This window comes from Canis lupus, chromosome 31 (genome assembly GCF_003254725.2).
Source record: "Canis lupus dingo isolate Sandy chromosome 31, ASM325472v2, whole genome shotgun sequence".
NCBI classification, from domain to species: Eukaryota; Metazoa; Chordata; class Mammalia; order Carnivora; family Canidae; genus Canis; species Canis lupus.
In genome coordinates, this window is record NC_064273.1 from 2,544,348 (window position 1) to 2,569,004 (window position 24,657).

Sequence of the window (24,657 nt, forward strand, 5' to 3'; positions counted from 1 at the left end):
TATTGTTTTTAAGGATTATCAAGTTAACATAGATGTGAATATTAGAACAGGTTTTATGTAATCAAATACAGTAATGACTTATGATCACACAATTGCCTGTTATGTCATCAAATTTATTTTCCTCCACTCTCATAAAAACATAGGTTCTCACTCAAAAGGAGCTCTCACAATCCTGAAATGGACTGTATTCATTTCTGCTTTCATATGTTTATATATGTCTCCAAATTCTTTATTCTATGTACTACTCTTTTCTCCGTGTACACTATTCATCCTTCAAGATCAGATTAAGCAGCCCCACTCCCAGGGAAAGCATTCTTTGAGGAAGATTTTAACCTCAATACGTATTTCTTTCCCTAGCTCCCTTTTTTTTTTTTTTTTAAAGATTTTATTTATTTATTCATGAAAGACACAGAGAGAGGCAGTGACATAGGCAGAGGGAGAGGCAGGCTCCATGCAGGGAGCCTGATGTGGGACTTGATCCCGGTACTCCAGGATCACGCCCTGGGCCGAAGGCAGACACTCAACCACTGAGCCACTCAGGGATCCCCCTAACTCCCCTTATAGTCAAGTTCTATACACTACAATCCACACATTACTATACATTGTTCTTGACTCTTCACTCCTAAAGCTGTACTTTTAAGCTTTTGTTATATACATTATGCTTGTATATACTCATAACTGTGTATTCATTATCAAGAAATTTCTTAAGTGCTCTGTGAATGTCTTTCTTTTGTTCACAACCGGACAGAAAACGACTGTGGCAGGGATTGGCTACTCCTATTAGGACATTTACTTGACCAACATACAGGGTACAGGTGAAGGGGGAAAAAAAAAACGAAGGGTAACAGCAATTCTGCCACCTTGTCTTTTAGATTTTCAGTGGTCTGTTAAAACATATTGCAGAAAATAGTAGATGCACTCTATGCTAAGATTTATAAATAGGGAGCAGTTAACACTTCAGAGATGAATCTGTCATAATACTAAAACTAGCCATAAAACTAGAACCTGGGCAGCCCAGGTGGTGCAGCGGTTTAGAGCCGCCTTCAGCCCAGGGCCTGATCCCGGAGACCCAGGATTGAGTCCCACGTCGGGCTCCCTGCATGGAGCCTGCCTCTCCCTCTGCCTGTGTCTCTGCCTCTCTCTGTGTGTCTCTCATGAATAAATAAATAAAATATTAAACAACAACAACAAAAATACTAGAACCTGCATTCCTGCAGGGCTCAAGGGAGCTGAATAACAGAGAAGGGGAGCCTCTTGGTAGATTTGAATATCCGAAATGGTGAAGGAGACAAAACTCCCGACTTGTTCCTCCGGAGCACATGCAGTGCCACAGTAGGCTGGGCATACTAAACACTGCGGGGTCCCAAAACTCTCCACAGGGAGGTTTGCTTGTGAAAAGCAAGGGAAGCCAGCGTAGTTTAACATGTGAGTAGCAGGATGTCTGGGGGGCTCAGGGGTTGAGCGTCTGCCTTGGGCTCAGGTCATGACCCTGGAGTCCCAGGATCGAGTCCCAGACATGCGGCTCCTCGCAGGAAGCCTGTTTCTCCCTCTGCCTGTGTCTCTGCCTCTGTGTCTCGAATGAATGAATGAATGAATAAATAAATCTTTAAAAATAAAATAAAATAAAATGAGAGTAGCAGCAGGAAGTCTCCCAACTGTTTTACATACTTCACCTGATTCAATCTTCACAACCACCTTTTAAAGGCTTTATTGTTTATATTTTGTAGATGAGGAAACTAAAAATAATAGGTATATGTCCAATAAGGTAAATGCAGTTTTCCTCTATAAATGAAAAATATTTGAAAGATAAATGAAGGATAAAAAATAAATATATCTGCTATGCAAAAAGGAGAAAAAATAAATATGCAGATTGCTCTTGAGAGCATAAAAATCACACCATATAAACTATAAACCTATGACAAAGTATCTATATATTTTGAATATTTTTCAAAGCCATAACAACACATTGAGCCAAAAGTCTTTTTTCCTTTAAGGGAGATATTCTGGCATTACACAAGCACATCCTCACTTATGAAATTATATTCCCAGAATTCCAGCAAATACAAACTTAATGCAACTAGGAAATGGAAGAAAAGTCAAATAGAAATGTATTGTATATAATAATCATTTTTTAGAGGATTTTTTTCTTTTCACATAATTCTATGAAGGCTTGTTTACTTTCAAGACTTTCTATCATCTTTATTTTATGCTTTTTTTTTTCCAATTCACAATTTTATCAAGGAAACTAAGATCACAGGCACATGTTTGTGCACAATGTTGGTGCACAAAAGCATCATATTCCACTTGGAATAAAGTGAGAAGTAAAACAAGAAAACAAACTTACAAACATGCAAATATAGACGTATACCAGAAACCAAATACTTGAAATAATATATATTTATATCTGTAGGAATTTATGGCTAACATCAGCACACTGAACTAGCATTATTACAACAGAATTGGCTCCATCAATTAAGAGGGCTTAGATGTTTGAGTAGAAAAATGAATCATGATGAGTCATGCAGAATGGATAGGAGCTCACCTTTAACTTTATTCTTTGAAGCAGCCGCTGGTTCCAAGGAAAGATTGCACAAGAAGAAGAAAATAAACATTAGATATTAGACAGAGTGTCTAGTAGGAAAAAGAGATATGTTATTACTATTAGTTAAAGCCTAAAAAGATAATATTTCTGATTACTTAATCAACATACTTCAGATGAATAGAATCTATAATTAAGAAAATGACATTTGGTTATATTTTGTTAGTATATGATTAAAGTCTTTGAATAAGAAAGAGTAAAATAGATAGGAGACACACAGTGCAAATCCCAAACACCATAAGGACTACATAAATTACTTAAGGATTGTAAATCTTTTCTTTCTCTATGTCCATCTTAACTTTAGTTAATTCAATTAAAGAAATACTTGCATATAATTTAAATATATTTTATATTACTTAACAATTAATATCTAACCCAGAAGTTTCCTGACAATTATTGAGTGCTTACTAAATGCCAGAACCTGAGGTTGAGTATTTTCCACACATCTGCTACTTAATAATGACAACTTTAAGAAGTTATGTACTCTGAAAACTAGAATACTTAGGAAATACATTGAAGATGACACAATGAAATGAAAATCATTCCATGCTCATGGATTGGAAGAACAAACATTGTTCAAATGTCTCCCCTACCCAAAGCCATCTACACATTTAATGCAATCTGTATCAAAATTCCACCAGCATTTTTCACAGAGCTAGAAAAAATAATCCTAAAATTTGTCTGGAATCACAAAAAACAAAAACAAAAAACAAAAAACAAAAAACAAAAAACAAAAAGCCAAAGCAATCCTGAAAGAGAAAAGGAAAGTTGGGGCATCATGATTCCAGACTTCAAATCATATTACAAGCTATAGTCATCAAGACAGTATGATACCGGCACAAAAACACATTGATCAATAGAACAAAACAGAGAACCCAGAAATGGACCCACTACTCTATGTTCAACTAATCTTTGACAAAGCAGGAAGTAATCCCAATGGAAAAAATCTCTTCAACAAATGGTGTTGGCAAACTGGACAGCAATATACAGAAGAATGAAACTAGACCACTTTCATACAGTATACACAAAAATAAATTCAAAATGGATGAAAGACCTAAATGTGAGTTAGGAAACCATGAAAACCCTGGAGGAGAATACAGGCAGCAACCTTTTGACCTCAGCCATAGCAACTTCTTAGTAGATATATCACCGGAGACAAGGGAAATAAAAGCAAAATTGAACGAACTATTGGGACATCATTAGGATAAAAATCTTCTGCAGAGTGAAGAAAATCATCAACAAAACTAAAAGACAACTTTTGGAATGGGAGAAGATTACAAATGACACATCTGATAAAGGGTTAGCATCTAAAATCTATTTAAAAAAATGTATCAAACTCAACATCCAAAAAACAAAGAATCCAATTAAAAAATGGGCAGAAGACACGAATAGACATTTTTACCAAAGAGGACATAGAGATGGCTAATAGACACATGAAAAGATGCTCAACATCACTCATCATCAGGGAAATATAAATCAAAACTACAATGAGATATCACCTAACACCTATCACCTGTCAGAATGGCTAATATTAACAATCCAGAAAACAACAGGTGTTGGTAAGGATGCAGAGAAAGGAGAATCCTCTTGCATTGTTGGTGGGAGTGCAAACTGGTACAACCACTCTGAAACAGTATGGAGGTTAGGTAAAAATAGAACTGCCCTATAATCTAGCAATTGTGCTACTAGATATTTACCCAAAGGATAAAAAAATACAGATTTGTAGGCATACATGCACCATGACTTTTTTGGCAACATTATAAACAACAGCTAAACTATGGAAAAATCCCAAATGTCCATTGACTGATGAATGGATAAAAAAGTAGTATATATATATATATATATATATATATATATATATATATATTATAATGGAATATTACTCAGCCATCAAAAAGAATGAAATTTTGCCATTCCCAATGATGTGGATGGAGCTGGAGTGTACTATGCTAAGTGAAATAAGTCAGAGAAAGACAAATAACATGATTCAATCATACATGGAATTTAAGAAACAGATGAACAGATGGGAGGGGGAAAAGAAAAAGGGAAACAAATCATATGAGATTCTTAAAGATAGAGAACAAGCTGAGGGTTAATGAAGGGAGGTGGGTGGGGGATGGAATAGATGGGCGATAGGTATTAAGGAGGGCACTTGTTATGATGAACACTCGGTCCTCTATGTTAGTAATGAATCGCTGATTTCTACTCTTGCAATAACAAATATTGCACTATGTGTTGATTACCTAGAATTTAAATAAAAATTTGGAGAAAAAAAAGTAAGTTTTATCTTGTCTTACATATATAGTAACTGGGACTTAGAAAAGTCAAATTACTTGCTGACTACGACACAGCTGGAAAGAAGCAAATTTGGGATTTGATCCTAGCTATGTCTGATTTCAAAATCTGTGATCTAAGGTTGGAATTTAAGGCACTGAGTTGCCAACTGAACTGCAAATATCAAATCTACAGAGCCAAATCAAAATCGCATGATTCATTAGAATTTGGCTATTTGATACTTGTAATTTAGCATTTTGATATTTGGTTGACCACATAGATATAAAACTAGAAAACTCCATTACTTTGAATGGCATTATTCCCATTAGGAGGTAGAAATTTTGATTTATTTTTATCTAGTGGCAAACACTATTTGGGGCAGAAGTAAAACTTAATGAGGAAATTAGAGGAGTCATACAGGAGCAACTTTCTTGTTCAAAGGAAGACTTGTAGATGCAAGGCATAATTAGATATCTCTAAACAGTTTTCTATTGGTGGAAAATAAATATTGCAATTCTTATAAAAGCCAGTGACATACATATTCTGTGCATGTTGTTTCCCCAAACAGGATCATACACATTACTTTGCAGTCTGTTTTCCTTCACATATTCCAGGTTGATGCATGGCATTCTATTCACTATTTTAACAGTTACATATTTTCCCATAGGCTCTATGAATGTGAGACTATTTCCCTATTGATAAACAATCAGGTGCTTCGTAAAGTATTTTTTCTGCTACTAACAATACTGCAACGCACACCCTATGTCGTGTCCCTTATGTATTATAGTGGCGTTTTGTTTCTGTAGGGGAGATCTGTGGGTTGTTTTCATAATTCTATTCAGAAAAGACAAAAAAAACTGACAAAGATGAAGACTTTAAATATTGCAGATGGAAGAATTGGGATTCTTTGGAGAAGAAATGCACAAGTCTACTGAATGCTCTAAAATAAGAAGAAACCAGAAAAAGAGAAAAAAAGGTAAAGAAAACAATAGAATCCAGTGTTTCAAATAAATGGTACATTACAAACTCCCTTGATTCTTTTAAACTGCTGCATTTAACTTTTCTTACTATACGTTGCTCAATTAAAATTCAGTTTTTAGTTTCTTGGTAGAAGTTTGGTAGATTTCAAAATTCTAATCACTAAGAATTATTTTCCTCTTTTGTATTATTTTTAAGACTGAACAAAGCAGAAACACATTGTTAGAATATGCAAAAAGTTATTTGCCTCAATTCCAAAGAAAATATTTCAATGCACCAGTGTTTATTTGTTCATATGAAGAGAAATTTTGCTTCATATTCAAATTTATCACCGAAAATCTTTAGCATGAATTGAAAGAAAAATTATCAAATACCCTTAGAAATATTTGAGACCATAATTGGAATTTAATATGTAACATGTACAGCCAATATTCACAAAGATTTGTATTGAATTAAATAAAAAGATAAATAAAAATAGAAAAGGATAATCTTTACTTTTCTTAGTGGAGGTAAATTATTGAGAGTTCTCAAACATTAAATGAGGGCAGATGATTGTATTCCTAAATATTGGGTAAAAACCAACATAGAATAGAAAGGAAAACAAAAGCTATATGCCTGTTTCTGTGTGTTCAGGCAGCTAATACTCGACTAGGCTGGTTAATATAATTGGAAAGAGTCCAGGCTACCAGGCTTGTTAGCCCAATTATAATTCTCTGCATATTCAATAAAAGAAGCCAAGATGACAGCAGCACTGCCATAAATGTCATGTTCAATACTTGTAAGATTTTCCATTGTCAGCATAGCCCAATTATAAGTCAATTGTAAAGTGCACATTGCACACCACCCAAAAGTGACTGTAAATTATCTTAAAAATGCAATTTTAACTTTCATAGTTAAAATAAAAAGAAAGAAAATGAAGGTACTTTTGACCAGAGAGAAGTTTTAGATATGACATCCACATTTCTCACATTTATACTAAAAGCAGCAATTTGTAAGTGTAACATTATAGTTGTTCATACTATTTTTGCAGAGATGATTAGTTAAATATTAAATTTGTAACTACTATTATATTAATAATGTGAAAACTTGGGTATATAGCTTTTGAAGAAAAGTGGGAATGTTAATAGAACTATCACAGCTATTTATATATGATTGCTGAATAGTTAGTGAATATTAGGTATTATATTAATAAGACTCATCTTTAGAACCTCCAGTATAAATGATAAAAAAGTAAGAATACAAATAGTTGAATATGGTAATAATTTGGTTACACTGAATCACTTTATTTTCTATCTGAAAGATATCCCTAATAATTTTGCAAAGTATTTTGTGAATCTAAGACAGTGTTTCTTAAAATGAAGTTCAAGAACTATAAATAGGGTATGAGGGCCTACTCAGGGGAGATTAGATAAATTTTACTTACTTCAAAATTGACATCACCTAGTCACATATTCTTTTAATCCCTACTTCTTATTTTAAGATTTACTGTCGTAACAAAGGGTGATATATTTTATTATTAAATAGTATTGAATATATTGAATTTGTGGTGACATGTAGAAATGTTTGCTGAAAAATTAGCAACAAAGCATTTAGTAAATAGATAGCAAGGATATTACTGGTATTTATTCACAGAGAGCTAATGCTAAAGTAGTGTGGATCTTTTCATTTCAAGATTATGTAGTTTTGTTTTTTTTTTGAAATATTTTGATATTTTAACCTAGTGTTTGGTATTCTTCCTTTCATAAGCAAATTTATAGATAAAGGATCATTGTTTCTTAATAGGGAATCCATGAGCTTAAAAAAGTGTTTAGACTTTCTAAGGAGAAAGAGGTTACTAACATCTATGACTTCATATTCAGATATATTAGATGTTTCCCTTGCCCCAAATTTATCTGCAATGGAACAAAACAAAATAAACAAAATTAATTGCCACTGATTGATACTATGCAATATAATTTTTTAAACATTAAAAAGTTACTCATATATATGTTCAAATTGTAAAAATAAAAGAGAACACACTGCCACTACTTTCTAGAAGAAATACAGTGAAAACCAAGAGATCTAAAATATTACAAAACTGAGATCCAGAGAGGATAAATTACTTTTCCTAGGTCACAAAACTATTCACAAATTTACATCAAAAACGCCAGGCTGGATTAACACATATATGTTAAAATCTGCTACATCAAAATGCAGTCATTAGATACAGTATAGCAATGTAGTAGTGCTAGTCAATACATGTGAGTTTGATTCCTTTTTACAAAGAAGGGAATCACACTGATTTGAGAAGGGAAAGCACTAGTACATTTACTTTATTAGATACTTAACACATTTGTACAGTCTTTCAAGTTATGGAAATTTAAATAATTGCATTTTCAGGTCTAGATAACCACCTACATTTCCCCTTTTCTCATTTTTTTTTTCTTCAATCATCCAACACAAAACTAAACACGTTCTTTCACTAATCACTTGAGATTTATTTTAAATAACATCTTTCTTAGCTATCAACTAACATGGTCTAAACATTAGAATTTTCCTCTAAGGCTCATTAGAATTTGAAGACTTGAAAACATGTGACAGAATCTAATTTCCTTCACAAGTTTTTTCTTTCTCAACCACACAAATTTTATAGTAGGAAATAGTAAAAAAAAAAAAAAAAAAAAAAAAAAAAATTGCTTGAGAAAGATATATCTGCTAAAGAAGTTATACTGCAAAGTAACCAAATATTTGATGGGTGGAAATTTCCCTTCATACAAATAAACCAGACAGTGAATGAAGAGGAAGTGATAGAAATTGAAAATCACCATTCTATAGTCCCTAACAAGTTCTCATATGTAGGCAGCTACCACCATTTGTGCTATCATCGTTAAAAGGGAGATTACCAAACGTTATATACCTTTCCCATGGAAGGACACAATGCCATTTAAGAAAGGTGGTTTTTTGTTTGTTTGTTTTGTTTTGTTGTCAAAATAATCAAATTTGGATGGGATTATGCCTCTACACTGAACTTCCAATGTCCAAGAAAAACAGGGGACAAAAACAAAACAAAACGAAACAAAACCCCATCAAATCGATGCAATTAGAAGCAATTTTGGCATTTGGCTCCTTTAGCAAATATACTCCATGGCAAAAAAGAAAAAAAAAAAAAAGGAGAAAAAAATTGAAAAAGGAATCTCAGGGACATACCAAAATAACTGCCATGTACAAACTACTTTGGATCCTGATCTAAGCACTGGATATTTTATGATGTTAAGAAATTATTCATAATATTGAGATGGGATTATACTATTTGATCATGTTTTTAAGTCATTATCTTTTTATAAAATTAAACATTTATAAAAATGATTTGCCTGGATTATTTTCAAAGTAATCTTGGGATGCATCTTCCTTATTATATTTTCTCTTTATTTTTGTTCATGATTAAAATTTCTGATAATTAGGGCAGCCCCGGTGGCGCAGTGGTTTAGCGCCGCCTGCAGACTGGGGTGTGATCCCGGAGATCCCTGATCGAGTCCCACGTCAGGCTCCCTGCATGGAGCCTGCTTCTCCCTCTGCCTATGTCTTTGCCTCTTTCTCTTTCTGAGTAAATAAATAAATATTTTTTAAAAATTTCTGGTAATTAAAAAGTCTTTAAAAATCTTTAAAATAGTTAAATATCAAAAAAAATAGTTAAATATCTGGGCTTATTTCTGTTTTAAATATTATCATTTCTCAATACCACTTTTCTTATAATATGATTAAATATAATAGTGTATATAAAACAGCACGATATTGCCTATTTATTTTTTATATTAAATGTGGTCAGTTTATCATGTGAATAAATTATTTATGGTATGTGTAAGGCTAACAGGCTCCATTGAAATAATTTTGGATTATGAAATGTAGTCTTTAACATGTAGAACACATTAATTTCCTCTATGAAATATCCATTTCACTTCTACAGAGGCTTATTTTGAACTTGTAACTACTTTATCCATGCATATTTTGAGAATAAAGGAATCTATGTAATTATTTCTTTTCCATGTTTCCTCGGTCTATAAATATTAAGTTAATTATACATATCAAAATAACTGTTATTTTGTATTTTTTCTCTCTGTTTCCATTCTTCTAGCAGTGATAGTTTACCTATAAAATATTTACACTCCCCTATTCTATATTTATTTCTTTTGCTCTCAAAAATCTCTTTAAACTTCATGAGTCACTACTAATTTATAAATCTCTTTTTCTTATGCTATATTCCATACTTCCCTGTAGGCTTATGACTTTCACTGTGATAGGAATAAGGATAAGTTTTCAAGGCTTTGTAAAAAATTAGACTCAAACTCATGCCTCTAGAAGAGACTATAAAATAAATGCAAACCCTTAGATGTATCAGTCATATATTATTATGAAAGCTTTGAGGCACTACCAGAATAAAAGGTTCTCAATAAATAAAGTACATAGCTATCCTTTGAAGTTATATTTTATGTCTATGTTACCAAACCAGGAAGCTATTTTATAATAACCTAAATCTACAACTGGAACAAAGTAGGTTCTTGGAGATTAGTATTCCCCAGCTCCTCAGTGATTCACTTTAAGGGATAAATTTATTTTCAGGTTTTTTTCCTATTAAATTACTACTCTACTTAGAATTTTTTACTCAATAATTTAACTTAAAATGTATCCTATTTTACTAATTTAAACATATGCAAAGTAAATGATTATTTTATGCTCATAAACCGTAATGGTAAAATTGTAAAACAACTATAGGTGCTTGTTTGAATCCTTTCTGAGCCACTAACGTTTTCTAATTGTCATATACAACCATTAATAGTATGACATTTACATTTACATTCTAAGGCAGAAGATGCTATGGGAATATTATATGACATAACCATTCTCTATTGACAATATGTGTGTATATTAGTGCAGGTGTATGTACCCAGAATACAATATTATGTAATAATTTTGTGTGATCATATGCACATATAACAGTTTATTCATTTCTTATTATACCACTGGCAATTATTATACTTTTATTTCCATCTAGGAAGAATAACTGCTGGACTCTGGATTAATGTAAAGAATGGTTGTCAATTAGAGAAACAGTATCGTCTAGTCAACACATTCATTGACTTACAACAGTTTTGCAATTGTAATGGATGACTGGTCTTCATTGATGCGAAGGCAGAGAGGATCGGTACCACCAGGGCCTTATACTGATTCAGCGGTTTATAGTTTCAGCTCAAGGAAAGCAGTGACAAGAGATGGGTCAAGGGACAGAAACAGAAAAGATATTTGACAAAAATAGTCAAATATTTTCATAAGACATTTTTTGGAAGATGTATAGAGAGGGATGTGCAATTCAGAACCATGTGCTGATTTGCCTATAGCATTCCAGCAAAGAGTTATGAAGAACTCAGACTCATTGTTCCCTAACTCTTAATCACCAGATAATGGGTTAATTCTGGAAAAGCTGTGCAAATGGAAGATATGGTTAGGAATAATTCAAAGGAATCTATCTAATCTGTTCCAGCATAGTTCAGGTAACTTGCTCAATTCCCAGGGATCCAAAGATAATCATTTTAGCGTAGCTGGAAAAGTCAAGCCCCTCCATGCATGAGCATATGATCAAGAAATACTTGTTATTGCCCCATGTCACCCCAATAAGGAGTTCCTGCAAGGTGAAAGGTAACTTCCAGAATACTGTGCACAGCCACTGTTGCCTCTCTTGTCTAATCCTGAGGTATACTTCAGGTAGGATCATGATTCCCTAAAATTAAGTATCCTCAGGAAAAGAGCTCAGACCCAGAATACACACACTTAACATACATTCAGTATTTAAGGCATGCTAATTTAAGGCCTCTTTACATGCCTATTTATAGTACATCACTTCCATAAACCAAATGCAGGGAGTGTGATCATTTAGAAATGTCACTTTCAAATTCTTTAATCTCTAACAGTTTTCACTGTTAGGTCATATAATCAAGACTTTCTGACTCATAGATGCTATTTTTTTTTCTTATAGCCTTTATAAGTGACAGGAGATTAAATCAGATTACTGAATCAATTGTAGATAGGTGAGTAAATACTTGGCTGTTGATATGTGAGTGCAGTGGGTCTAATGGAGAACCTTAGCAGCTTCTTTTCTTGCTTCTTTGCCTTTGCCTTCTATTTAACATTTTTATTTTATATTCATATAGTTGGTGATTTTTTTTATAATTCATTTTCCAGAAAATTTTCGTTACCTGCTATGTAACTCTCTGGGTCAAAAAATATTACTATTTTTCTTTGATTGATGTAGTAATGTTACTCATAACATGAATTTTAGGGTATAGATTGTGGTTTGGGAGATTTGATGAACTTTTATTTAAAGCATGATAACAAAGATGAGCAATTGAGAATATACTATGACTACATCTAGATGTGAAACCTACAAAACAAGAACAATATTGATGACATTTCTCAGAGATATGATGAGGGTCTCACTATTTTTTAAGACACACACACACACAAAGTAAATTAAATACATCATAATCTGGCTCACCTGAGGGGAATTAGATATTTTTAAAGATGAATTTTTGATTAATTTTAGAAGTATTATATAAAATTAATTTAAAAACCAACATTAAAAAATCAACATGACCCAGATTTCTGTATCAACTATAGTCAATAAATATGTATAGTAATTGAAAAATAAGCTGGACTTTTTTGAGTTAAATATTCTCTGAATGGAGTATTATCACTCACATTATTTCAATACTTGGAAGAAAGGAACTTCCCAATATAGTCTGTCTCAATTGGTAAAATGTCAATAGGTGACATTGATCTAGTTATGTGGAGGTAGAATGGAAAAATGGTCTTGGTTCAGTTTCAGAAAGTCTGTTTGGTGTACATGCAGCATCTTCTACACACCAGCTTTGTGGAAACTTGCTTTAGAAGTTTATCATTAATTCTGCCCAAAATAATCTTGGGAGTAAGCTACTTCAAAGAATGTCTGTTCTGAAAATATGATGACAACATGCCCGAAAGTGTTGCAGCGAGATGAAAACTCTTGTAATTACAAAATACATAATTACAATGTACTAAATAAGCCATGCTGTATTTCACAGGTGGAAGCAATCAGGTTACAAATATCTTAGAATGTCATGAACTGTCTGTCTTTTATATCTAGAATAGTGCAAATATGTTAGGAGAAAGGCTAGCAAAAAGTTACAAAGTAATAAAATATATATTAAGATCTACTTACAAAAAAAAGTATTATTTTTTAATTTTTACATTAGTTCGGGCAGTTTGAAGATTTAGCCAAATGACGCTGTTTAGAATAAGCTTTGTCATTCAAGAAAGGGACAAGATACTTTATGATGAATGCAAGCATACAGAAATATCCTCTGAATTCTCATTTTGTCAGAATGTCAGATTGCTACTGAGTGCAGGCGGGACGATTACTTCGTACAGTGCCTCAGGTAAGTTAGCTGCTGGTTTTGGCTTGTAAGATAATCTCAACTGGTAAACATGTTCATTTGATATGCCAAATACTGCTAATTATAAAGTTTTAAATATCTACTTGTAAAATAATCATAATATGGAACAGCTCATATTTTAATAAAATATCTGTTAAAAGAGATGTCATTATTATTACTGTTTTTTAAAGCTGGTACATTCTACTTTGAAGTCTGTGATACCCACATTCACAATGAAAAAAAAAAGTAACAATTTCAGTACTGACTTTTTAAGTAATCACATTGAATGAAAGATATATTCAAACATACCAAACTGGTTTAAGATGCAAATTTGAAAAGATAAGAAAGCTACAAGAACAAAAACTTCACTAAATGAAATTGAATTCTTAAGATCGTTTCCCTGACAATGTTTTACTCAATTTTATGAGGTTGAAATTAATGAATGTCAGAGTTAAAAAAGTAAGTAAACACTTTAAAAAAGTACAGGTTTCACAAAGAAACTCTGAGGTCAGACACTGTTAATTCCAAATTGTATGTGGAAATTAAGGCTTGAGGGATAGAACAGATTTTCTCAGCAAAACCCAGCTACTCAAGAAAGGAATCGAGAAGGTTCCAATCTTCCAACTCCTAACACTGGGGCTTTTCCTGTCCTACACCCTGACTTTCACTACCTAGGTACTGGTTCCTCTTATCTATGGAACAATAATCCAACTAACCAAGAAAGAAATTGTTTGTGTTGTACTGCTATTTTTCATAATTTCACAAACTATTTTCTATGTACATATTAATAAACATGTAGAGAAGTCCTAACATTTTACATGAAAATATATTTTAGAGAAAAAAATAAAATCAGTTCTCATTAAATAAACTATAAGTAAATTTATTCAGGTTGCTTGAATCTACTGGTAAGCCTAAAATCCCACCTGGGATGATTTCAGAAAATCAGAGAATCTCACAGTTAGAAGGTACCATTAAAGGTTATCTGGTCTGACTTCCTTCCCAGCGTTGACTTTCAAATACTGTGCACTGTAAATAGAGGGAAAGAGCTATTCAGCAGTATAAGCTGAAACTGTCCATTAATTTTGAAACTCTAAAGCACTACTTAAAAATTTAAATGAGGAAATTATGTGTTGTGATTCATACTCTGAAACTCATTCTGAACATGAGTCACTCCCCTGTGCCAGCTGAAAGCCAATGGAAGACCCCCATTAGGATATTTTTCCTAAAGTGCAACCAGTATTAAACTTCCCATGGTATCAAATTGGGAAATGATTTTGAAGTTCCAGTCCTTAATAAAAACTGGAAACAATATAAGACATATCCATTGTTCCATTTAGGGCATACCTTTGAAAGGTAATTCAAGTCAAGATAATCTAACAGCCATCTATTAAACATGCCCTATAAATTCCAGGGATGATGTTGCTCTGGAACAAACAGTGTGATTCATACAAGATCTTTTAGAAAAGGAAACAAATATGTAAAGAAGTAACTCCAAAGAAACTGAATGTAAAACTAGGTTTTGTCATTAGCAGTGGGATTACACCTTAGAAAAATTATTTCACCAGCTGAACAAAGTTGGTTGGAAGTCTGGACCAAGAGAGGAAAGTGGTCCTTCCAGGCAGCTGCATCATTGCACAGGTAGGGAGAACAGAGGGGTCATGGTGTTGAAGGAAGGAGAGCTTTTAGCTTGCTCTGCTATAGAGCTGGGTTAGATAATACCTGTTCTGTTGGTGTAATCTATCCACCTCTACTCACAATCTGTGTGAACGGCTTTTATGCTTACTCCATTTTTCCTAAAATAATTAGACTCAGTGGTAGATGGAGCAAGGAAGAGGTGGGCATCAGATTCCATTTCTCAGAGATTAACTTGCTAGAATCCTCAGGTGACACACTTTACAGGCTATGGAACACTTAAAGGATACGTTCCTATGCAGGCAGGCACTTACAGCATACACTGGAGCTGGCAATGCAGCTATGACTACTCCTCCTTAAAACCTCATAAAACCTCCTCTTCAAAGAGATTTATGAATAATGTGAACTAAATAATTCATGGGATTGCAGATGCCAGTCCAAATAGCCTCTTCTTTTTTCAAGGTTTCAGTTGGTAGAACTGTGATCAAAAGCCTTCATCAGTCATGATAGTCGCATTTGTCCTCACTCCAAACAAACCGTATTTGCATGTGAATGTTTTTCATTGAAATGAGATATATAATATGCCAGCCAAGGCCCAACTAAAAGGCATTTTATGCCATTTAAATTCAGTCAAATTAAAGGCTGAATGCAACCTAAAAGGTCTACTCTCAGAACAGTAATTTGACACATCATAAATAAGAACCATTTTTTGTTAGCGTAGGTTCAGCACTTGTCAGGAAATTGTACACAGCCATATTAACAAAGTGCCGCCTCTTAGGGAGAAATAAACTATAAGAAAAACCTTGTATGTAAAGCAGCAAAACACACAAAGAGTGTAATATAGTGTCATTGGTTCAAAGTTGACATTTTTCACTGACATTTACAGAAGAGGAGAGAGAATTTTAACCTGCTTGAATGCCAAAAGAAATTGTCAAAAACAATTTCTTTGGTTCAAATTTAAACTAAAAAATATGTTTCGGAACAGGTGAAAATATTGATTGCCATTTAGTTCAGAACAAGTGGCTGTCACTCATCAACTTAATTCTTGGTCTTGGATAGTGAGAACTGGAGTCATTGGTGGAGATTATAAACTAAAAAAGACAAAATTGAGTTTAAAAATATCACATGTTTGGCAATGTTATAATACTCTTTGAAAGGCCTCAACCAGGGATCCCTGGGTGGCGCAGCGGTTTGGCGCCTGCCTTTGGCCCAGGGCGTGATCCCGGAGACCCGGGATCGAGTCCCACATCAGGCTCCCGGTGCATGGAGCCTGCTTCTCCCTCTGCCTATGTCTCTGCCTCTCTCTCTCTCTCTCTGTGACTATCATAAATAAATAAAAAATTTAAAAAAAAAAAAAAAAAAAAGGCCTCAACCATGTGGAGACCAAATTTTTTACTAAAGCTTATGAATGGGTGTTATAACTTATTTTCTAGATCTCATTGACTAAAATAAATATCATTGGGTAACACATATTGAAAGATTGTTTTAGATAGACTGTTTTAGATGAAAATTGATAATGGCAAGAGGCAAAAGGCTAGAATCCAAAGGCCAGAAAGAACGGTAGTAGAACACTACACAAGAATTCTAATGATTTAAATTGTCCCACACAGTCAACCTTATTTTTCTATTTCTTTACATGCAGCCTGTGTGTTTGTTGGGCCAATCCATATACTCAATCTTATTCTGAAAATATTAAGTCTATTTATTTGCGTCCTCAATAATATTAAGAAAAACAGCAAAGATTGTACTTTCACCCTGAATTGTCATTATGGCTGTAAAAGTTAATTTTTATCTTTGTATTTCTATCTTTCTATGTACTAAAGACATTTGAGATATTTGTAGAAGAAAATGTATGACGCCCCAGGTAGTATACAGGAAATTTGTAGACATCAGATATCAGCACCCAACCTCTGCTCACATCTTCAAATATCTGAAATTCTAAAAGCAGAAAATAACTATAATCTCATTCTCCTACTCTACCTGATTATGGTGATTCTTATGCTATATGTCACATGAGTGGGGAATATTGACAAGAAAGAGGAAAATCTAGATTACTGATATTTTAGTTCTAATTCTTTTTAAGTGCATGAAGCTTAGAAAACTTAAAATAAGAATGAAGGAAACCTTATTCTTTAAAAGGCAAACCATACTGATAAATTGTTTTAAAAATACTAAGTAAGCTAAAGTAAGTTGTACTTTTGCTTTAGAAGAATTGTGGGAAAGTACAGATGTTTAGGTATCTCCAAGAGATAAAAATATGGTGTTTTTATATAACTACATAATGTTAAATTCATCTGTATAATCTCAAAATGTGGCTTCCTGTTTTCTGTGTATATGAACTTTAGCCTAGATGTTATTCCTCAGGTAAAATAATTAGGTAAGAAAGATATTAATTAACAGTGATGCAGATATATAATAAGGATAATGACTTTCACCTTCATGGAAATACCATAACTACATCAACTATACTTTTCAATTATTATTTTACAATAAAACTATGTAATGACATAGTTTTCCTGGAGAAGAGAAAAATGGTACTCTAAAGGAGGCAATGTATAAAATCTAAGATAATTCACTGGACACATTAATTCTAAATCACAGCTACCAAGAATTAGCAATTCCACAAAGTCTTTAAATTGTCATCTTGTTGTCTTAGGGGTAAATATCTAGTAAAGAATCATATAGTAATTATATATTCATATAAAGTATATAAATAAACCTGTAAATTATATAAAATATACCTGTACTTGTATAAGTATACATTCAAATATATATACATAATTATAACTGTGACATTTTATAAATGAATACCCCCTAGGATGTATTGGATATGACAATTATCTAAACCACTTTTACAGGAACACCAAAGTGGCTCAGTGATTAAAGCATTTGCCTTAGGTTCAGGGCGTGATCCTGGAGTCCCAGGGTTCAGTCCCACACTGCCTCTCTCCCTCTCTCTCTGTCTCTCATGAATAAATACATAAAATTCAAAAAAAAAAAATAAACCACTTTAACTTTGTTCTGACTTAACAAATAATATATAAATTTTAATACGTTTCAACTTTTCATCATGACAATGAAAGAGAAATAAGCGAGGATTTTTTGTGATGACCTAGATTTTCTTCTCTCCCTATACCAACTTGTGAATTGCTGATTCAGATATTGAGAAATGTATATATTTTTCATATTTCAGTAATAGATGTCATCAATTCTGAAGCCCGTGCATCCATATGTAAATACTCATTGTAAACAAGTCAATATAAGGAATATCTAATCTGCGAGGGAAATTAGGACAATTCTGATGCAAAGGTACTGCCTTTATAGGAAAACTACAAGGAATGGCTTGTGGCAGAAAAACACAATATATCAGTGGGAATGTGAATACTAATGAGAGAAAACCAAGGGATAAGGATATGGCAACGTATATTGAAAGCAGACACTGATGAGGGCAGATGTAGAAAAATGATTATCAACTTTAGACCCCTAGAGCAACATGAATGAAATCACATCCTTGTGTTCTGGGAAATAAAACAGGCAACTTGGATAGAAATAAAGAGAGGCTTTAATTATCTAAAAGAAAATTGGGAGCAACCCATGATAATACTGAAGTGGGGTTATTACAGAATACAATGTAGAGTTAATTCAGAAATCAGTTTGTTCAAAAACATCAACAGCTGGGTTTAATAATAGACACAATGAATCAGAAATGAATAAAACCTTGAAGTAGAAGATTATCTGAGCAACTCTAATCATATTATTAGATTTACTAAGGAAAAAAAATGACAAAGGATCTATAAAAGGACCTTATTTGTGTGAATATAGTTCTAAACAACATTTTTTAAGACATAAATCTGAGGTCATACTAATTATACATATTTCATGGACACTTCTAGATTTTTATGACACAATGAGCAAATTATATGAGAAGGGATTCACTATAAATAACCAAAATAAAATCTGAGGGAAAAATCCATATGTAATGATAGAATACATTTTTCAGGGTTAAATTAGATTCTTTTTTCTTAGACTTTTCAAATGTGAAGTTTGAGGGGTTAGGGACTAGACTTCTCATACTGTTAAATATCTAATGAACTAAGACTGTAAATGGCAGGAGATTCTGTAGAACAAGATCTAGTTAAATATCTCAACATGTGGAGTTTAAGAAGTCATATAACGAAAGGCTCAGAGCCGATAATCGGAGCTGACCCCTTGTATACGGAGACAAATTGAGGAATCATCATGGAAAGAATGGAAATGTGAAAATTAATTTTTTGCAAGATGATCAATTGTATTTATTTATTTATTTATTTATTATTTATTTATTTATTTATTTATCTTAAAAGATTTATTTATTGGAGAGAGAGAGGATGCACACAGGTGGAGGTGAGAGGCAGGGGGAGAGAGAAAGTCAGCAGACTTTGTGCTGAGTATGGAACCACCCAGGTGCCCCACCAATGTTTTAAAATTAAAATTGCTTATGTAGCATCTTTTGTCCTGTTCGTGTAGCACATTTACTTACTAGAAGTATTTAACACCAGGTTTAGAATACCAGCCCTCATCACTTACTGATGTGAACTTGAGGAGGACATGCTGTGTCTCTGTGCCTTAAATTCCTCATCTCTAATATGGGATGATAACAATACCTGATTCATAGGATTATAATACAAATATAAATGAATCTATATTTATATAAAGCACACAGAACAGAGTCTGGCACATAGTAAGGGCACAGAAACTATGCTATCTTTATTGTAGTCTTTATGACCTCATATGGAAGTGGCATCCTTTTATTGGCAGCTTTGTCTTCTCTGCTCACTATCAGGAACCCATTTCCTCATACAGAGCTCAGCATTTGGTAGGCACTCAAGAAGTTTCCTGAATAATAAAGATAGATACCTGCTATGTATCAAGCATTGCACTTAACTCTAAAGAAACAAAAGATGAAAATAAGAGCTTGCCAATTTTTGACTGTACAATGATGTACAGTATGATGTACAGGTTTGTATGTCCCCTGTCCTTTTGTATCAGCTTAGAGAACACTAAAATAAAAGCACACCTAAGTACTCTAGATAAGTTGATATAAAATAGTTTAGGCACCTTTCTAATTTATCTAATAGTGACTTATTTTATTTTGTGGGGAAAAAAATTCCCCAAGCATAAAGTAGGTAAGGGACCAGTGATATAAACTTTAACTTTGCAATTAGAGTAGAAAAGGAAAAAGAAAAAAAAAAAGAGTAGTGTAAATATATCACTTAACAGCCATACAAATAGATCTTGTATTTAATATTTAAATTTGCTTGACTCCCACCTCCAACTTACCTCTCATCTGAAGAAAAGAATATGACACTTTCCCCAAATGAAATCCCCACCCTACTCATATTTGTTATTGATATATATCAATATATACATCAATCATTTTCTCCTTCATCATACTTACTATGTAATATAAGTGCCCTGCTTTAAAAAAAAGATTAGCCAGATTCTTTCAGAAATGTGTGCTTGGATAACTAAGAGATTGTGACCAGAGCCAAACTGAAACATCTGACATGGTACATAGTTGAAGCCAAACTAGAAATAGAATGGAAAATGAACTAGAAAGGGAAAAGATGTAGATGACAAAGTGTCTTAGATATGCCTTGTGTCCCTCCTTTCAGGGCCATAGCTTGCACTGCTTCCTGAATTTCCATTTGGTAAACCAATTTCTGAAAAGCAATGCGAGTATTATGTGTATGTGTGTGTGTGTGTGTTATATATATATATATATATATATATATATATATATATATAATTTTTTTAGTACTATATATAACCCAGGAATGAACAACATGTGCCAGAATACACACATAAAATGTAAGGAAAGAGGGACACCTGAGTGACTCAGTCAATTAAGCATCCAATTTGATTTCAGCTCAGCTCATGATCTTAGGGTGGTAAGATCCAGTCCATTCAGGGGCTCTGCTCTGAGAGTAGAACCTGCGTAAGATTCTCTCTCTTCCTCTCCCTCTGCTCCCCCAACCACAATGGCTCATGCATGTGCACACTCTTTCTCTCTCTCTCTCTCAAAAAATGTTTAAACAATAAATAAAAAGGAAATGTAAGGGAAGAAAACACCCACCATACACAAGGTGGATGTACACTCTTATGTAGTACTGACTCATCTAAGGTTCAGTTTTGATAAGTGGATCTTCTAGGATTCAAGCTTTATTAAAAACAAGATGACTCATTTAAAAAAAAAAAAGATTAAAGATCCTGCATTAATTATTCTGGACAGGACTGACAAGTAGAGCAGTTCTTAAAAAGCAGACATAGGGAATGCCTGGGTAGCTTAGCAGTTGAGCACTTGCCTTTGGTCCAGGGTATGATCCTGGAGTTCTGGGATTGAGTCCCACATTGGGCTCCCTGCATAGAGCCCACTTGTCTCTCGCCTATGTATCTGCCTCTCTCTCTGTGTGTGTCTCTCATGAATAAATAAATAAAATCTAAAAAAAAAAAAAAAAAAAGCAGACTTAGAGGGTGTCCAGGAAAACCTACATAGAATTTTGAATGACAATGTTCTTACTATATTGCATAGTGTAAGACTGCATTGAGGTGAGAGATAGGGAGTCTAGGTTGTCCATGTTCTGCTGCATATGAATAGGGACAGATTTTGAAAAAATCTTTGAGTCTTGTAAAGCTTATTTATTATTACTCAATGCTTCTTTTCAAACATATAAATCCTTATCTTTTATTTCAGTCAGCTCTTTCTCTTTACTGTGTAGGCCCATTATAGCTAGATTTTATGTGTAATTGGCAGTAAAACGCCTCAGGAACTGAGGATCAGAGTTTTGAGTTCAGAATTCTCAAACTCTCCAATGTCTTTCATACCACTCCTTAAGTAGGAGCCTACCTCACCTACAGATGTGGTACTTCACCTCATTTGAAAACAGGAAAAACTTTAAAACAAATAAACAAAACCAAACAAAGCAAAAATGAAAACATAAAAAACGTTGATAGTTATTTGTCCTTGTTTTGATAAACTGATTATTCTCCTAATATGAATAGACTTTTGACATTTTGTTATATATACTAGTTGTGTACTTATCACTCTTTTATATCTAAGCAGTGGAACACTGATCTCATTAAAAGAATATTAATCATCAAGAAGCAGGGTGGAGAAAAGGCTAGAATAGTCAGAGAAGTCCTGAATTTTCACTTTTCTTAAGGCTAATCCTGTACATCATCTGAATGATATTTAGCTCTTTGGGATTCGAGGAAAGTTCTCCCTGACAAAAGTTTCTTATCTCCTCCCTTCCGCCTTTTTGTTGACTTAAATAAAAACTGCATCTCATTTTTGGCAACAGAGAAGGAGGAATAAGATTAGTACCAGTAAGTAAAATCCCTCTAGCCCAAAATTTGAGTCAGAAGTATCAATATAAAGACAATGTATTTTGTCTTAAAAATAGATTTGTGTGTATTTATGTGTTTATGTGTGTGTGTGTGCATTTATTTGTGTATGTGTGTATTGCCGCTGAAAAGACCCAGGAACAATGGAAATCTAGGAGCAATGAGTATCCCTAGTACTATAAGTTAGGTTTCTAAATACATTTTAATTAAAAGAAAATAGGATTTATTGAATAAATAGCTTTTAGGGAGCAAAAAATGTACAGTCCAGAAAGGTAGAAAGCCATAAACGTCTGCTGATTTTAGTCAAAAGAACTGAAGAGGCACTCACTGGTCAAATATGGGAGGTTTTGAATAATTACCCTAGTGATTAAGACATGTCAAATATGCTTAAATTTAGGAACACACACTGATCCTCAAAACAAAGAAGCAAAAACATAAACAAACTTCTTTGTTAATTCTTGGAAGATGCCAGGAAACCAACTAGTTATTTTTAAGATCGTCAAAAACAAAAAAGGAATCAAGTGTTTATCCTATCTTTCTTATATGAACAATACTTCAGGGATATAAATCAGTGGTGAAATTAAATTTCTCTTTATAGAAGTATTTAAGCTCATGGATAAAGAGGAAATGATAGAATTAGAATATCACAGTTTGCTCCCAAAACAAACCAACAATAATCTAGGTGTTGAAAAGATGAAACGTGATTGACCATGAGTTCATAATTGTTTTAAACAGGTCATGAAAATATGGGGATGTGTATTTGATACAATATTAATAATTTTTAATCCTTTGGTTGTGGACCAGATAAAAATAAAGTGAGTATGATCGAGTCTGAACAAGAATAGCCTAATAGAAGGAGTCAGCAGTACAAAGATGAGAAAAGAAAGGGGGAAAGGAAAAACGGAATGGTGCAGAGTAAATTAGCTTCATTTCTGACTGTAACCCAGAGTTGCTAGCAGCTTTGGCATGCAGGGGACTGGGGGGGAGGGTCTATGGAAATAGGAGAAAAACAATGAAAATATAAGGTAAGCAGTGGCTGAGAGGCTGGAGAGGAATTTCGAGTATAAAAGCACATTTGCTAAAGTGGCAGGCATCACATCCAAAACAAAGTAAGCATTGGCCAGGATTCTTTTCTTTCCCCAGCAACAGCTATACCAAATGAGAGATGTAAAAATATGTATCTGGTCTTGTACAGCAAACTAATTCACACAGATGAAAGAGGTGTGAGGGTGACAACATACAAAGAAAAAAGAAGGAACAAATGAAAGTAGAGGGCACCTCTATCCAAAACTTCACGATGGATCCTGGGAGAATTCACCAGTTTAGGACCTGATATGCAGGGATCTTTAAGAGAAATGACTGGAAATCAGATGAATATGTGGGAGTCATAAAATGATGGCACAGAATGGAATGCTGGAAATGTGTGGGTATGGGGGCTTATAAACACGGCCGCAAACTCTTTGACACTCTTCCCATTGAGAGGTGGATCTGTGCCCTAATTCTCTGAATCTGGGCAAATGTGTGGCCACTTTGCCTAATGGAACACAGCAGGGGAGAAGTCACATAACTTCAGAGGCCAGAAAGGCAATGTATCTTCCATCTTGGTCTCTAGAAAACTTGCTCTTGGAAGCCTGAACCTTCACATGAGTCTGACTCCCTGAGGACACATATGCAACAGAGGCCAGTGACACCAGATATGTCTGCTGAGAGCAAAACTTCCTTGGATTGTCTTGCAGATCAGCTCCTCTACCAGCTGAACATCAGTGACTGATCTCCATGGATGCCATAAAACAGAATTCCCCATTAGTGACCTGTCTAAATTCTTGATCTTCATAATCATGAGCCATAATCAAGTGGCTATTGCTTTAAGCCACTAAGTTTTATAGTAGATAACTAAGCTAGGAGATTCCCAAGGTATGATCGGTGAGAATGATGAGTCGAATATGTTTATAGTTGATCTTACTTTGAGTTGTCATTGAATCAGTAAAAAAGCAATGCAAAAACTCAAATAATTGGGTAGATGCAGCCCTCCTCGTCTCCCCAGTCCCCGAGCAAATCATGCATGCTAAGTTCAGTGACTACTGTAGAATGGAGGACACAAAGAAATAATGGTCTGCCTGTTTTTTCCTCTTATATAAGTTTTAAATATAATATTTTAGCTATCCAAAATTATGTACACACACATCTGTTATAAACTACTATATAGTGAATAAGAGGAATACACTGGCAAGTCAAGAAATAGAATATAACCGCAAATTTGCATCTACCCATGTGTTTCTAACCAATTCAATGTCCTATTCTCCCTGCTTTTCACACTGTTAGGGAAAGGAAAGGCCATGTTGATATCTA

The 24,657-nt window shown here is 33.7% G+C and overlaps 1 protein-coding gene across 4 annotated transcripts in view; it reads right to left on the minus strand.

Moving 5' to 3' along the window:
- The window catches only part of CADM2 (cell adhesion molecule 2), a 1,069,595-nt gene that overhangs the window by 322,723 nt on the left and 722,215 nt on the right, over positions 1 to 24,657 (minus strand). For 2 of the 4 annotated variants that reach the window (XM_025450023.3, XM_025450020.3), the window contains exon 2: positions 2,543 to 2,569. The exons of the other annotated variants lie outside the window; for them this stretch is intronic. In XM_025450023.3, the coding sequence (XP_025305808.1) occupies positions 2,543 to 2,569 (27 nt within the window). The remainder of the gene's footprint in view (positions 1 to 2,542; positions 2,570 to 24,657) is intronic. 4 annotated transcript variants of the gene reach the window in all.